Source organism: Nelumbo lutea, chromosome 1, assembly GCF_056320005.1.
Source record: "Nelumbo lutea isolate HS-2025 chromosome 1, American lotus-T2T, whole genome shotgun sequence".
Taxonomy (NCBI): domain Eukaryota; kingdom Viridiplantae; phylum Streptophyta; class Magnoliopsida; order Proteales; family Nelumbonaceae; genus Nelumbo; species Nelumbo lutea.
The window spans coordinates 115,085,375-115,102,925 of NC_142684.1; the positions used below are offsets into that span (position 1 = coordinate 115,085,375).

At 37.6% G+C, this 17,551-nt stretch overlaps 1 protein-coding gene across 2 annotated transcripts in view; it reads left to right on the plus strand.

Annotated features, from left to right (window-relative positions):
* The window catches only part of LOC148876929 (ABC transporter A family member 7-like), a 36,391-nt gene extending 19,075 nt beyond the window's left edge, over positions 1 to 17,316 (plus strand). Inside the window, exons 7-19 of one of the 2 annotated variants that reach the window (XM_088978598.1) lie at positions 9,470 to 9,628; positions 10,194 to 10,356; positions 10,446 to 10,571; positions 11,192 to 11,275; positions 11,361 to 11,725; positions 12,253 to 12,453; positions 12,610 to 12,719; positions 14,027 to 14,111; positions 14,207 to 14,335; positions 14,667 to 14,772; positions 15,357 to 15,445; positions 16,177 to 16,254; positions 16,902 to 17,316. In XM_088978598.1, the coding sequence (XP_088834724.1) occupies positions 9,470 to 9,628; positions 10,194 to 10,356; positions 10,446 to 10,571; positions 11,192 to 11,275; positions 11,361 to 11,725; positions 12,253 to 12,453; positions 12,610 to 12,719; positions 14,027 to 14,111; positions 14,207 to 14,335; positions 14,667 to 14,772; positions 15,357 to 15,445; positions 16,177 to 16,254; positions 16,902 to 16,940 (1,734 nt within the window). In that variant the 3' untranslated portion in view covers positions 16,941 to 17,316. Of the gene's footprint in view, positions 1 to 9,469; positions 9,629 to 10,193; positions 10,357 to 10,445; positions 10,572 to 11,191; positions 11,276 to 11,360; positions 11,726 to 12,252; positions 12,454 to 12,609; positions 12,720 to 14,026; positions 14,112 to 14,206; positions 14,336 to 14,666; positions 14,773 to 15,356; positions 15,446 to 16,176; positions 16,603 to 16,901 lie in introns of those variants that run through there. The other variant, XM_088978591.1, reaches the window with a different exon arrangement.
* Positions 17,317 to 17,551: the final 235 nt, after the last annotated feature.

A 17,551-nucleotide genomic window follows, 5' to 3' on the forward strand; every position in this document is an offset into this window, starting at 1 on the left:
ATAAGGACATTACATAATGTTACATGAATAGACAAGAATGCCCCTGATTAGTGATGGGACACCTAGTCAAAATAAACACTAAATAAGATTAGGCCCAATAACTAAGGCCCAATAACTAATGACTTAAGACCCAACAAAGATAAACATACAAATTAAGACAGCCGAACCAACACTCCCCCTCAAGCTAAGCATGGATGTCAATCATGTTTAGCTTGCCAAGTAAGTCCACAAATTTCATTGTAGCTAGCCCTTTAGTCAGAACATCTGCAATCTGCATCTAGGAGGGAGTATAAGGAATGCAGAGTTCTCCTGAGACAATTCTTTCTCTAACAAAGTGACGGTCTATCTCAATATGTTTCGTTCTATCATATTGCACTGGGTTATTTGCAATGTTGATGGCAACCTTGTTGTCACAGTACAACCTGAGAGGACACTCAATCTTTATTCCAAGTTCACCAAGCAGGATCTTAATCCATAAAAGTTCAGCAACACCATGAGCCATGGCTCGGTATTCGGCCTCTGCACTAGATCTAGCAGCCACATTCTATTTTTTACTCCTCCATGTAACTAAATTTCCTCCAACAAAGGTGCAATACCTAGAAGTAGACTTCCTATCCCCAACAGAACCAACCCAATCTGCATCAGTATATCCTTCAACTTCAATTTTACTGTTTTTCCTGAACAGAATCCCTTTCCCCGGGCAAGACTTCAAATATCTGAGATCCTTTCCACAGCTTTCATGTGAGGTATTTTAGGAGTGTGCATGAATTGACTGACAACATGTACAGCATAAGCAATGTCAGGGCAAGTGTGGGACAGGTAAATCAACCTCCCCACCAGCTTTCGGTATCTTTCCTTATCAAGGTAGTCCTCTCCTACTGACTCCTGTAGACCATGATTCTGTTCTATTGGAGTATCTGCTGGCCTACACCCCATCATGCCTGTCTCTTGAAGAAGATCAAGGATGTATTTCCGCTAACATATATAGATGCCCTCTTTGGACCTTGCAATTTCAATCCCAAGAAAGTATCTCAGTTGGTCCAGGTCTTTGATCTCAAATTCAGCAACCAAAAACTCCTTTAGTCTTTTAATCTCTTCCCGATCATCCCTTGTAATTACCATATCATCCACATAGACAATAAGTTCCGTAAGTTTGCCATTTCCCTTATGAATAGGGTATGATTTGCCCCACTTTGAGTGTAACCTCCTTTCTTCATGACCCCACATAGCTTCTCAAACCAAGCTCGAGGGGACTGCTTAAAGCCGTATAGGGCCTTTTTTAGTCTACATACCTTCTTGCCAAAACCATAACCTGGTGGAGGATCCATGAACACCTCTTCATGCAGGTCGCCATTCAAGAAAGCATTATTCACGTCCAACTGATGTAGCTCCCATGAGAAATTTGTAGCTAATGATAATAGAACTCGGATTATGTTGAGTTTTGCCACCAGAGCAAAAGTTTCTTTGTAGTCAATCCCTTCTTTTTGAGTAAACCCTTTTGCTACCAGTCTAGCCTTGTACCTCTCAATGGACCCGTCCTCCTTATGCTTCACAGTGAACACCCACTTGCATCCAACAGTGCCTTTCCCTTCTGGTAGATCCACTAATTCCCAAGTCCTTGCTTTCATTAAGGCCTTCATTTCTTCGTCCATAACCTCTTTCCATTTTGGGTCAGATACTGCCTCAGAATACCTGGTAGGAACATGCACAAAAGAGAGAGCAGACATAAAAGAACAATAGCGAGGACACAAATGTGAGTAAGACACAAAATCAGTAATGGGGTGTCTGACAGTACAAGAACGAGTAGACTTACGAAGGGCAATAGGAAGATCCAAGTCAGAGGAACTGATAGGATTACCTTGAGTTTCTGAGACAGGTTGATCCGAGTCCAATTGGTTGCTGTCATGAGTTAGAGGACCCTTCTTCCTTCTATTGTAGGTGATTCTGATATCTCTTTGCAGCCTGCTGGAGTCTTCAGTAATATTTGCAACATCGCTAGTAGTAGCTAGTACAATGGGAGCCTCACTAGATTCACCCGGGATACCGCAACTAGGTGGATCAGGAGGAGAAGATGGAAGGCCTGAGGTCGAGAGAGGTACAAAGAATGGGGAAACTGAAGAATCCTCTTCCATCCCACTAGTCTCACCCTGAAGAGGATTCTGGGAAGAATGAAAATAGGATTGAGACTCAAAGAATACCACATCCTTTGTGACATATTTTTTCTTGGTGACTGGATCATAACACTTGTATCCCTTCTAAGTAGGAGAGTACCCCAAAAAGATTCCCTTTGTAGCCCTAGGATCCAATTTGGTCTTCTTCGGATCCTTGACATGTATAAAGCATACACAACCAAAGACTCTCGACGGAAGAGAAAAGTCAGAAAGATGAGGGCAAAGAACAGAGAAAGGAGTTTTCATCCCCAACACCTTGGATGGCATTCGATTTATCAGATATGATGCAGTAAGGATTGCTTGAGACCAATAGGTTTTTGGAACTTTGTGCTGAAATAGTAAGGCTCGAGCAGTCTCCAATAGGTGCCTATTCTTGCGCTCAGCAACCCCATTCTGTTGGGGGGTACTAGCACAAGATGACTGATGATTCATTCCAGCATCCTCCATAAACAGATTCAAGGACCTTTCAAAGTATTCTGTAGCATTATTTGACTTGAATTGTTTGACCTTTGTACCAAATTGTGTTTCAATCATTTTGCAAAATGTCATGGTTACCCGCGACACTTCTTCTCGTGCTTTTAATAAGTAGATCCATGTACATCGAGAATAGTGATCAATAAAACTGATAAAGTATTGAAAGCCATCAACAGAAATAATAGGAGAGGGTCCCCAAACATCAGAGTGGACTAAGTCAAAAGAAGCTTGAATTTCATTACTCGAAGTTGAATAAATAGTTCTACATTGCTTTGATAGTTGACAGACTTCACAAACTAACTCTTGACTTGAAACACCTTTGAATAATTCTGGAAACAACACTTCCAAAGATGAAAAAGATAAATGACCTAGCCTAGCATGCCACAGATGTAACCTAGCTATTGACTCCACATTGGACTGACTACAAGTAGTAGACGTTTGCAAGGCCGAACTGATGTCTGCATCAAGGTAGTAGAGACCTCCACACTCATGACCGCTCCCAATCGTTCTCTTCGTCAATCTGTCCTGAAAGACACAATGAGTAGGGAAAAAGGTTATGCTACAATTCAAATTTTTGGTAAGCTTTGAAACAGATAAGAGATTTGAAGAAAGATTGGGAACATGCAAGACAGATTTGAGTGAGAGGTCTTTGCTTAGGTCAACCACTCCTTTCCCAAAGATGGTAGAGAGAGAACCATCAACAGCCCTCATTTTATCTTGATCAGACATTAAATGATAGGAAGAACATAGAGAAGACATGTGTGTCATGTGGTCAGTTGCACCAGAATCAATAATCCAAGAGGCAGGACCAGTAGTACTAGTTGCACTAAAGGCAGAGACAATACCTGATCTGGCAAGGGAGGAGGATGGAAGAGAGTTGGTCCTTAGACGGGCTAGGGCCCGGCTAAGTACCTCTACCTCATCGGCAGTAAAACCCAAGGACCCGGTTCGGGGGGAATTAGTAGTCTGTCCCATGGAAGAGGAAGTAACTGTAGATGAGTGTTTTGAACCATCATCACTTTGACCCGTAGCCAGATTCACACTTGCAGATTGACCCTTCAAATGCTTCTTATCCTTCCTCAATGCAGCTGGCTTTAGATGCGGATGGAGAACCCAACAGGTCTCTTTCACATGCCTTTCGCCTCCACAGTGGGTGCACTTCAGATGTCTCTTGTCAGAGTGCCTGTTTTCCCTTTGATTTGTAGAGATTAGGGCCGAATGCTCCACAGACTATTCAGCTAGTTTCGTTTGAGTATCAACCTGCATCTCTTTTCTTCTCACCTCTTCATTCCTCACAAGGTAGTAAACATATATAGGATCTAAGCCAGCCAGAAACTTAAATGCTCTACCCTCTTCAATTTGTTTGTCATGCTTTTCCTTGTCTCCGGCACTCTCCCAAATAATAATAAGGTGGTGATCTAACTCTTCCCATAGTCCTTCTAGTGTAGCAAAATATGTTGCAACACTCATATCTCCCTGCCACAAGGCAGCAATGTTTTGATTCAGTCTGTAAATTCTGGCATTATTCTTTTTCTGTCCATAGGTTTTAAAAACTTTTTCCCATATCTTGGCAGCCGTGGAGAAATGTTGAACAGTCCTAGCTACTCTTGGAGTCATTGAGGCAAGTAGCTAGGACATAACTGTAGCATTCTCCTTGCTCCAAACTGCATATTCAGCACTCCCCACTTCTGGTTCCTTCTTTTGCCCGTCCAAGTAACCAGTGAGTTCCCGGGATGTGATGAAAAGCAAGGCTGAGACAGACCATTCCCTGAAGTTGTACTCATCCAACAACACACTTGTGATCTGTAGACTGTGTAGATTTGGATTCTCCAGATTAGGAGACCTCCCACAAGCCCTAACATCTCTCGAAGACACTTCCCCGGATATGGAAGACATCTTCACTTACTCGTAAATGTCAAAACAGTAAAAGCAATATATAGTGAACTGTTTCACACTTACGGAACTTGCTGCACTGTAAACTCAGTCCTGAGAACCCGACACAGAGCTGAAACACCGAGTACTACACTACACACTGTGCCCTAATCACTGCTGTCACAGATTATACTCTGTTGTTCTACCTTCTGCTGTGTTCTAATCACTGCTGCCGCAACCTACAACTTGCTGTGTTGGCTTCTACTGTGTGCTAAGCACTGCTATCGCAGGTTATAACCTCACCCACGAACAGTTCTAGGGCTGCTAAGATTAGTCCTTCCGCCTAGATCTGTTCTACACAGATCTATCTTAGCCGAATGGCTACAGTCTGCTGTACTGCGTCTATTAGGGCATCAGCCTCTGGGTCTACCTCCCCTTGGGCCCTACAACCAAGGGAAACCCTAGATGTAGGTCTAGCTATGTTCTACGACCAACCCTAGGGTTTCTTTGCAGCAACCAAAAAAAAGAAAGATGAGAGAGTTAACTGCGAGTAGAGGAAGAGGCAGCTGCTGTAACCAGTCGAAAGATTAGTGCTCTGATACCATGTTTGCTGAAATAGGGTTGTCGAATGAGAGAAGAAGAGGAGAAGAAGAAGAAGATATGAGATGGGCGGCAGAATAATCCTCAGCCAGCCCTAATCTACTATATATAAGGGCATTACATAATGTTACATGAATAGACAAGAATGCCCCTGATTAGTGATGGGACACCTAGTCAAAATAAACACTAAATAAGATTAGGCCCAGTAACTAAGGCTCAATAACTAATGACTTAAGACCCAACAAAGATGAACATACAAATTAAGATAGCCGAACCAACACATTTATTGTTGATATTCCAGGTACACATGGGTATATCCCATGCAAATTAGGGATGAAGTACCAAAAATTATCAAAGATTTCAAAGAAAGGTTTTCACCCAATTTCAAACCGAAATCCAAATCTTCTAATCTGGTAATGAAAAAGAATACTTCCATAATGATCTTACGGGGTTCTTTACTTCACGTGGATCACTCCACCGTATCTCTTGTGCCTGAACACCACAACAAAATAGTGTTGCTGAAAGAATGAACCACCATCTTCTTGAAGTAGTTTGGTAATTATTGATTCATATGAATGTTTCCAAACGTTTTTGGCTTGAAGTTATCCTTTGTGCTGCCTATCTCATTAACCACATGCCCTCTCGATGGTTAGAGTGCAAAGCCCCACATCAACTTTTGTTTCCCAACGTTCCTCTTTTGTCTATTCCTCTCCATGTTTTTGGTTGTTGTTGCTTTGTTCAAAACTTGTCACCCACTCGTGGGAAATTGGATCCTCATGCTATTCCTTGCATATTCTTGGGGTACCCTACAAATCAAAAGGGGTAACGGTACTTTGATCTTGTCTCTTGGAAATATCATGTTTCCAAGAGACAACCAAGTTTTCTGTCGTCGTCATAAAGGCCAACCAAGTTCAAGAGTTGTGAAGCATCTAGAACCTGATCCTCCTCCCTTCCATGTTTTCTGTCGTCGTCATAAAGGCCAACCAAGTTCAAGTGTTGTGGAGCATCTAGAAGTTGTAACACCAATGCCATCAAATTCTCTAGGGACAGATCCTACCCAACCAGGTACCCTAGTTCCCATTGATATTTCTGACCCTATTGCTATTGATACCTCCAGTGCTGATGATCTTAACCTTCCTATTTTTCACTGGAAGGGTGTTAGATCTTTTACCTCATTTCCCATTTTGTTTCCTATGAAAACATTTCACCTTCCTTTCGGGCATTCCTCTCTTCCATTGATAGTGTTCCTACTCCTAAGAATGTGGCAGAAGCTCTCTCAGTGCCTGAGTGGACAGATGCAATGAAGGAAGAAATTCATGCATTACATAAAAATGGTACTTTTGAATTGGTGGATCTTCCTGAGGGAAAATAACCATTTGGATATAAATGGGTATTTACAATGAAACATAGGGCTAATGGCACAGTGGAAAGGTATAAAGCTCGTCTAGTGGCAAAAGGGTTCACTTAAGTGTATGAGGTGGATTATGCAGAAACTTTTGCACCAGTTGCTAAGATGAACTCTATCAGGGTTCTCTTCTCTTTAGCTGATAACTTTGATTAGGACCTTCACCAATTGGACATCAAGAATGCATTTGTAAATGGTGATTTAGAAGAAGAGGTGTACATGGTACAACCCCCTAGTTTCTGGGCTCAAGGTAATGAACAAAAGGTATGCAGGTTAAAAAAGTCATTATATACCTTAAAACAATCACCAAGAGCTTGGTTCAGTAGATTCCAGGTAGCTATACAACAAAAGGGCTACAAGCAATGTTAATTTGATCATACATTGTTTGTGAAAAGAAGGGAAGAGAAAATTGCAGCCCTAATAGTGTATGTTGATGATATAGTTATCGCTGATGATTGGAAAGATGAAATTCAAAGATTGAAGGGATTTCTTGCTACTCAGTTTGAGGTGAAAGATCTCGGTCCTTTGAGAAGCTTCCTTGGAATTGAAGTTGCCTGCTCACAAAAGAGTATCTTCATTTCTCAGAGAAAGTATGTCCTAGATCTACTACAGGATACAAAAAAAAATTGGGAGTGAAACTTGTTGCTTCTCCTATTGATCCTAATCACAAATTAAGTGATTGCCTAGGTGAATTCATCAAAGATGTGAAGAAATTTCAGAGGCTCGTAGGAAGACTACTATATCTCTCCATGGCTCAGCCAAACATTGCTTATGCAGTGGGTGTTCTTAGTCAATTCATGCGTGATCCTAAGACCACCCACCTTAAAGCTGCTGAAAGAATTGTCAAATATCTTAAGAAATTCCTAGGTGCAGTTTTATTGTTCCAAAAGCACGGATGTTTGAAGGTTGAAGTGTATACCGATGCAGATTGGCCAGGATCACCGGAATATAGGAAAGTCTATCAGTGGTTATTGTACCTTTGTGGGAGTAAACCTAGTCACTTGGAGAAGCAAAAAGCAAAATGTGGTGGCTAGATCTAGTGCTGAAGCTGAATATAGAGCAATGTCTCATGGAGTGGGTGAAATAATGTGGCTAAAAAATCTATTGAGTGAACTGGGATTTATAGTTGATAGACCTATGATTTTATATTGTGACAACAAGGCAGCCATAAACATTGCTGCTAACCCAGTACTGCATGATAGAACCAAGCACATTGAGGTAGACAAGCATTTTACAAGAGAAAAGGTTGTCAAAGGGGAAATGTGCACCCCTTATGTCAGGTCCGAAGATCAACTTACAGACATCTTCACAAAAGGGCTACATCATTTGCGGCACAACGATCTATGTGACAAGTTGGGCATGATTGACATCTATGTCCCAACTTGAGGGGGAGTGCTAAAAGGGGTTATAAGTTGTTTTTTCTTTATGTTTTTATTTCTGTTGGTGCTGCAGGGGTACTATTGTAATTCCTCTCTCTTTATGTTATGTTTAGTCACCCTAATATAAATACTAAAAAGCTGATGCCACCAGCACCTCTTTGAGCTCTCAAATCTCTATTCTCTTCTCTCCCTTCCTCTCTTCTCTCTTCTCTTCACTTCAGTTTTTGGACAAGAATTGACAATTAGGAGCCCAAAAGTCTATGGAAGTAGCCCCAAAATAAAGCCCTGGGCTTTTATCTGAACTTGTGGTATTAGTGCCATGAATCCACTACAAAGTATGCTGAATGCAAAACTTTTAAACTCATATAGGAATACAGGATATGTTAGCAGCTATTATAGCTGTACACCTGCAATGCCTTGCTTACATTTGTGAGACAGGATATTATCCAATAGAGCATTGGATACTGAATGGACACTACTGCATGGCATGAAGACTTCCATATATGTCAATGGTAAATTTTAACAGATCATACTTCACAAATTTTATTTGTCAGAAGTCAATTAAATTTGGCAAGTATTGTCCTATTGAAAAATGATACTTATCTTAAATATAGAGGCGTGGTATAATCATATTATATGGGGATGCTCCTACTTGTAACCATTAATGGATGTCAAGAAATGAATAGTTGTATTCCTATTCCCATGTCCATATCTGGGCATTCTAGTATGATAGATGTTGTTAGGACCCATTGAATTGGCATTCTTTTGCAACACTAGAAAATTTGGTATCGTTAAGCTGGATACAACTGGGGTATTAGGGACTTAGAGGCTTCACTCTAAGTATAATGTATCTTAATTTATCAAGATGGTATTTGCCTTTTATTATTTCTTCTGCAATCTCTTTGTTCTTTATAAAAACATCTTCAAAATCCAGACATCAATATGGGTATGTTTAAATTGCTTATTTGAAATGTAAGCCTGCAGGTTTCATCATGTCAAATCTTTGGCTTCCACATTTTGTTGATGTGACATGGTTATGGAAATTTTTTGAAGTGTTTTGGTTGCCTAACTTTAAACTAAGACTTTTGATAAATAGCATTGTCTCATCTTCATATATGTAAAATATGCATAATACATGTCAAACAAGCATTTTCAGTTTGATAATTCAATATCATTTAGCACAGAAGCACTATTCTTTTATATACACTTATCATCTTCCCTTTTTCTATTTCTATTTCTTTTTGGTCCATTACAACCCGGGTGACCATGGTTCAGATATTGGAAACAGCCTCTCTGTGTGTCTGCAGGGCTGCGCAAGTCAGTCCCTCCCCAGATCCTGCATTGGCTGCCTTATTCATGTAGCATCTAACATTTTGTTATTATCTGTCTATATTGGTTGCTCTGGTACTTCATCACAATCTTTACCCTAATGCTTATTCTAGTTTTCCTGTATTAATTAACTACCTCCTTTCTCATTGTGATATGTTATAGCACTAGAATTTGATTTTAGATTCTGTCAGTCCTTTTACTGAAAGAACCTATTCTTTTCCTTTTATGTTTCCATGCAGATTTCAAATGCATTTCTTCGACATTTTCAAGATTGTCGCATGCACATTCTTCTTAGTTTTGTAAAAGAAATGCCAAAGCCAGGAACAAGGATGAGACTTGACTTGTCTTATGTTCTATCTCCACTTCTCTTTGCATGGGTCATCCAGTTACTATTCCCTGTATGTTTGGACTTCTTTTGTATTCTCACCTTGTTTATGAATATTTGCTAGGATTTAGATATACATGCTTGCAGAGGAGTTGCTCTATACATCTGTTTTCCTTAATTCTCAGGCAACTAATCTTTCCTTGGATGTTAAAATCTAATTGATAATGCATTTGTGTTGACTATGGTTGAGTTTGGTTTAATTCAAATAACTCCTAAGATGCATGAATTAGAAAAATTGTATCCCTAACTGTGTAAACTGTGCAAACTGACAATTTTCATTTTATCTAAATTTTAATTGTATCTATAACTTGTGAGCTTGATACTTAAATGCCTTGGGGATTATTATTTCTTCTTTATTATATCAGAGACTATATTTACTTGGGATTGGATTTTTGGTGTTCTAGGAAGAAACTGATAATTGATTAATTCATTTGGGATTTTTTGTTTGTTTGAATTTCATGTTTGGAAAAGTATGTTCTTATGAATTAAGTTGATAAATCACTTCTGATCCATTTTATCAGCCTTAGTATGATTATGGGGGTCCTATAATGATTTGACTACTTTATGGTATTGTGTAGGTTTTTTTCGTTTATTTGGTTAATGATAAGCAGCACAGGCTGAGGATTATGATGAAAATGCATGGACTTGGAGATGGACCTTATTGGTTGATTACTTATGGATATTTTCTTGTAATATCAATCACTTATATGATTTGGTTTGTCATCATTGGGTCCATTATAGGTAGGATATGCTTTCAAACATTGAACTTTGGCTCACCTAGGTTATAGGCCCTCTCTTATAGCAAAACTCTTATTCTCGCTTTTTCACAGGTTTGGAGATTTTCCTGTTGAATAATTATTCCATCCAGCTTGTATTCTATTTAGTTTATTTGAATTTACAGATTGCACTTGCTTTTCTAGCAGCAACTGGGTTCTCAGAAGTTGAAACAGCTAGAGGTATACCCAACTTCATCCCTCTCTTTCTTCCCTTTTAGCTACATATGATTTCAAAAGGTTTAAATAAGAGATTTCCATGATGCTTCCTTAATTCTATAAAGAAAAGACATCTAATGATATGTTAGTTGTGGTAACTTCCTTCAAAGGGTTATAAAGTCAGATTGGTTGGGAAGTAATAGGAGGATTTTAACTGTTCATAACTGTTCTGTCTGCAGTTAAATTTGATAGCCAACAAAAGCATAGGAATATATAAGGTGGTCATTATAGGTTTCCATGATTTACCTAGATGACTTAGGTTATACAAAGTTTGCCATTTTATGTGAAGAGCTATTCTCTTTTTTGGACATAAGATGAAGTGGTAAGAAATGATTTGATGGCCCATAGTATAACAATGGACAGGGAACTGAACAGGGTGGAATGGCAGAACAGGATTCATGTAGCTGGCCCCATATGGCGGGACAAGGCTTGTAGTTAAGGTGACTTGGAAATGATCCATGATGATGATGATTAGTTTGGGAGAGTTACATCCTGGAACATGGCCAGCACCATCAGCATCACTCATTCTTATTAATAAATTTTGGATTTTAAGCAGCTTTGTAACCTAGGTGCCTCCTGTGCAGTTGCAGGCTATATATATGTCTTTGGATCTGGACTTCTGGGTGCCTTCCTTTTCAAATTTTACATTGAAGACACAACATTTTCAAGTACGTTCCAGAGGACTATATGTAGGATTACAAATTTTAATTCAAACTTCCAAAAGATTTTTCTCTTAGAGTCTTACTATTTTAGGGTGGCAGCTGATGTTTATGGAGCTGATGCCTGGATTTTCTTTGTACCGGGTTTTATATGAGCTTTCACAGTCTGCATTAGCAGGACATCACCTAGGAACTCATGGCATGAAGTGGGAAGACCTAAGAAACCCAAATAATGGCATGTGGGGTACTTTGATCATTATGACTTTGGAATGGTGGGGCTTGCTTGTTGTCTCTTACCTCATGGATCAAATGATATCTTCAGGAAGTGGGATAGCCAGACATCCTCTATTTTTCTTGAGGAGCTTTTGGAAAGGAGATACACAGCTACCTACAATTTCAAGCTTCAAAGAGAAATCAATTGTAATTGTCGATTTGGAAAATCCTGACATCTCCGAAGAGGTAAATCTATTGTGGCAAGTATAATGGCCTATTTGACATTTTGTTTAGATGCAATTCTGGGGATATTCTAGTTATACTTGTTATTAATAGAACGGCATGAAACCTGAGCATCAATGTACTCAATGTACTGAGTTCTGATTAGAGCATATACCTGATGATTTGGACCATTCACTACGTGGTACACTTATTGTGTTTCAGTTAGCCAATATAATTTTAGTAATGATTCCAGTTTATCTACTTGACAATTCACACATAAAATACTGGCTACCTAAAGTAGTGGAACCACTTAAACAGTTAGCAAGTTCAACCATTTATCCTTCATGATGAAATTTAATAACTGCTGATCTATTTGATGGGTCAGGATTAATTATTATGCTACTGTTTGTTTTATGATTTTAGATTTATGGGTTAATTTCTGCTGTTATGTTATTATTATGCCTAAGATGTATTTGAAAGCTTTTCTGTAATTAACAGGAAAAACAATGACAATATCTGATCTTACATTTTAGATTTTTTTCCCTTTGTAGAGATATATAGTTCAACAGCTAATGAACGAACCAAATGGGAGTTATCCAATTTTTTGCCATAACTTGAAGAAAGTTTACATGGGAGAAGATGGAAACTCAAGGAAGCACGCAGTCCAAAGTCTGTCTCTTGCTGTTCCTCAAGGGGAATGCTTGGGCTTGCTTGGCCCTAATGGTTCCGGAAAGACCACTTTTATTAATATGGTCAGTACTTTAATACCTTCAAACTCCTGAGCGAACAATGCTTTGAAATTTGTTTGATGGTGCAATTTATCTTATGTGCTGCATTCACTATATGTTGAAGTAGAATATTTGCTCTCCATGTATATTGAACCATTATATGGGTTATGTGCCTTACAGGTCACTGGTTTTCTACCTCCGACATCTGGTGCTGTATTCATTGATCATATGGATATCATATCAAATATGGAGCATATTTACACAAGAATAGCAATTTGCCCACAGAAGGAGTATGAGATTTTCCCCCATAATTTAGATTTTTTCTTTTATATGGAGTTGTATCTTACTGCATAAAAGCTGACAAACATTACATAAAGATGATTAGATATAAAGGGACATATTCACGAGAATGTGGATTTATCTGAGAGCAGCCACTGTGCAAAAAAATGCCTAAAGTTAGGCATGTATCCAGGATCATCATTAGGTAATGTCCCTTTAGGCTATCTTGGTTTGGAGGAAAAGATAGGGAAAGGAAGGAAAAGGTAGGGAAACCCATACAAACCCTTCTATTGGAGTAGAGAAACAAAAAAAAATGTTGTGGCTAGGTCCTGTGCTAAATCTGAGTACTGGGCAATGTCTCATGGAGTGGCTGAGATCATGTGGATAAAGAACTAATTGAGTGAACTAGGGTTTACAGGTGGTAATTCCATATCCTTATATTGTGATAACAAGGCTGCTATCAACATTGGAGCCAATTCTGTTATTCATGATAGAACCAAGCATATTGAGGTAGATAAGCACTGTATCAGGGAGAAGCTTGTTAGTGGAGAAGTGTGTACTCCCTATGTTAGTTCACCAAGGGCTTACATCACTTGCGGCATAATGATTTGTGTGACAAGTTGAGCATGATTGACATCTATGTCCCAACTTGATGGGGATTGGGGAGTGTTAAGATGCTCTAATATTTTTATATTTAGGCTCAGTTTGGAAGGAGTACAAATACAAGTATGTACAGTACAAATGCATACAAAATAGTACAAAATACATAGTTTTGCACTCTACATATTTGTATTTATACTCTTCCCAAACTAAGCCTTAGTGCCTCATGCATGCGCACTGTTGTAATTTCTCCTTTATTTTTGATTGCCCTAGTATATATACTACTTCCAGCACCACCAGCATGCATTTTTTCCTCTCATTCTTCTCTTTCCACTCATTCTTCTTTTTCTTTTCTTCTTTCTACTGATTTTTCCCAGAACAATAGTCTTCATGATAAATATATATAGGAAAATCAAGGTTAAATGACCTAGAAAATTTTCATATCAGTATCCTTCTTTGGATAAGTTTTGGCAATTAGGAATTGATTAGCTGTATGAATCTCCAATAGAATTGAGCATTTACATCACCAAAAGCAGCATATTTTCTGCTTCAAACTAGGTGTCTAACAATATGATCATCTTTTTCCTTAAATATCTATCTTTTTCTTATGTTTTTTCTTCTGTGATTTTTTTTTTCATTTCTCTTATTTTAATAGGTTGTATGACCATGAATGTGTTTTCTTTTCTTTATTTTCCTTTAATATTAGCATTTACTGCAGCTTGCTTTGGGAGACTTTATCTGGAAAGGAGCATCTCTTGTTCTATGGTAGACTGAGAAACCTGAAAGGCAAATTGTTGCATGATGTAAGTTGGCTTATGTACAGTTGTTTTTCAGATCATATATCTATTGGGAGACATAAAAACGAAAAATTGTTGGCTTTGCATTTTGAGTATTACAGGCAGTTGATGAATCATTGAGAAGCATGAATCTCCATGACAGTAACATAGATGACCAACTTGTCGGAAGATACAGTGGTGGAATGAAGCGAAGGCTCAGTGTTGCAATTTCCCTTATTGGATATACACAGGTACGTATGGAAAATACTGAGCAATTTAGTATATTGACTATTTATAGATTGTTTGGTATTCTTAGGTAGAGGGTTTAAGAATCAGAATATCAGGAGAAGTGCATGATTACAAGGGATGAACTTTAGGAGAAAGAGATCTCAATACTAGATAATGGTGATCATCCAATCATGTTGATCCTTCATCTTGGAGTTCTCATAATGGGATCATCCTGTGATGGTTCCTTTATTCTGTGCATGTGCACATATCCTAATATTGCAATTATGAACTTGACTTTCATTTATATTACTACCTTCCATTCATCATCTTTAATATGGCAAATCTTTTCCGCAGGTTGTTTTTTTGGATGAGCCCACAACTGGCTTGGATCCACAGTCAAGAAATATTGTCTGGGATGCTGTAAAACGAGCAAAGGCAGACCGTGCTATTATTCTTACAAGTAAGCCTTTTATTTGCTTATCAAATAACCAAAGCTAAGTGTGGTTTAAAAAGATAATCAGAAAAGTGCCTTGTTTTGTGTTCTATTTTATTTATTTTTATGCAAATTCTCATTTTTTGTTTTCTTTTATCAATAACAAAGACAGAATTATCCAAAATAAAAAGGATACAAAGCTAAAGATACTTTGAATCACAATTTGGGGCCTCAGGGTACAAGAAAAGAGTTTTTGAGATTTTTTTACTCCAACTTGGAAATTTAATCTTCCATATTCCTAGAAAATGGAAATAATTTGCTCTATGGCCTAAAGTATTTTTTTCTAAAGATATCAATGTGGTTGTTGAGGGGCCATTGTTTGGTGTAGCAGTAAAATCTTGAGATGACAAGCAATGCGGGTTTGAATCTAATACTTTGTGAAAAATGCCAGAGGTTATATCTGTATCCAGTCCACCCCTCCCAAGACCTCAGATGGCTGTGACCAACATTGGATAGTGGCCTTTTATACTAAAGTGGTTATTTGGGTACTGAAATTTGTTCCAATGAATTAAGTTAGCTTTCTAATGCAATGAATTGACATGGATGAACAGCACACTCAATGGAGGAAGCAGAGTTTCTCTGTGATCGCATAGGAATCCTTGTAAATGGCAATTTACAGTGTCTTGGAAGCTCAAGGGAGGTAAGCTATCTCTTGAAAATGGATTTAGTTGAGGTTTTGATCTTGATAATTATCCGCCTCTACAGTTGTTTTAATGGCTATTATTTTATATTTGTTAAAATTGATATTACTATATTAATAAAATCATCATTTAAACATTGCAATTGTTCATAATGTAAGTTTTATTTTCATTTATAAAGTAAATGTGTATGATTCAAAACCATTAATATTGTCTTTTATTAGAATCACAATTATCAAATATCAAGAAAAATATTTTTTATAATAAAGTATTCAAGTTATCCATAATAAGCAAGACTTTTCTTTTGGTATTTCAATTGTGATTTTTATTGTATTTTTAATTCTTGTCAAGATCTGATTCCTCTTTTTTTTGCAGTAATCTGTTTTTATCATAATTTTATAGATGATTGCAATTCTCAATAACCAACTTCTTTATTCTTCTATAAATGGAACATCCATATTTATGGTGCCCTTTCAAAAAATTCAATGGCCTAGATTATCTGTTAAATCATAGTATGCACATGTTTTTTGATAGTGCCATTTGATGCCTCCATGCTTGGGGATCCTTGCTATATTCTTTTCAGGCTCTCCAATTTTGGGCCTGGGAGTTTGTCTGTATATGGTCCAGTTGAGTTGGACCTACAAGTCTCAGATGTGGGCGCCCAGTAAACTCCTTTGTTTCTTAAGGGTTATTTTCTCAATTTGATTTTTTTTTCTTCTTTTTGGTCCTGCAGCTTAAATCAAGATTTGGAGGATCATATGTGCTTACAATATCAGTGGATCCCATTCATGAGAAGGATGTTAGCTCCATGGTTAGTAGTCTTTCTCCAAATGCAATGAAGATCTACAACATAGGTGGAACACAAAAGTTTCTTCTGCCCAAGCAAGATGTTAGGATTTTCCAAGTGTTTCAGGCTGTTCAAAACTTTAAAAGAGAGGCCAGTGTTCATGCATTTGGGTTTTCTGATGCCTCTCTAGAGGATGTCTTCCTTAATGTTGTTCAAAAGGCATCTAGTCGAAGAGTTCCTTCGAATTTAAGACATTAGTTCAAGTTTTTGGTCACTAGCAATTTTTGTTGGTTAATAGAGGAGCATTAACATAGCCCTGGTTTCAGCTGCTTTGATTTTTTAATAAATTATGAAGTTTAGTCTTATCAAGCACTCGGTAAAATCTAAAGCACCAAATAAATGGATTACATATAAATGTAAGAGCGGTCTAATATTGATCAATAGGCAGAATGTTAGCGGTGTTGTGCTTAAAGATTAAATATCTCTAAAAAGTCTAAATCTGTTTGTCATATTGAATTTTCTTTTTGGTAGGATTGTCATATTGAATTTAGGACACTGACTTGTTTTGGATCCAACGTTTAAAATATCGACATACACTATACGAAAAAAAAAATTGCATATCGTGCATTTCAAACAGTGGATATTTAATTTTTCTTGTTTATTTTTTTCAGCTTGATCATCGACAGAAGGCTACTGAAGATGACTTCTAACATCTGAAACGATCAAAACCCCATCTCTCAGTATTTGACCTACCTCCGATTCTGATCCAATACGCACAATACAATGCGATACATATTTGTACTTTGAACCTTGGTTTGATCATTGGGTCATTGGTTGAGTTGTTGAACTACTAAATTGTTTAAATAAAAATGTCAAAGCATTTAATAGATCAAAAGAATAGTAAGGCTGCATTTGGAAACAATGCAAACAATGTAAATGCAAATATGTAGAGTGTAAAATGGTTCATATAAATTGCAAAATTAGATTAATTTTGCGTCAAAAAATTTACTTTCTTACCAAACAGACTTTTAGCTGTAATGGATGGAGACATGAATTCTAATAAAACATATGCTTTTTTTATCAAAAGTCCGCTTGAAGGCAAATTTACTTTTTTTTTTATTGTACTTTACATCTTATTATCAATGTAAATATGCATTGGTCTGTCATTTGTCAATGCATAAATGTAGTGTTGTCAAACACAGGCAAAAGTGAATTAGAGTGCAAATTTACCCTGAATCAGGATTTACACTTCATTTACATTGTTTTCAACGCAGCCTATACAATCTTTTAAACCTATTATATGGAAAAAACAAAAGTTAAA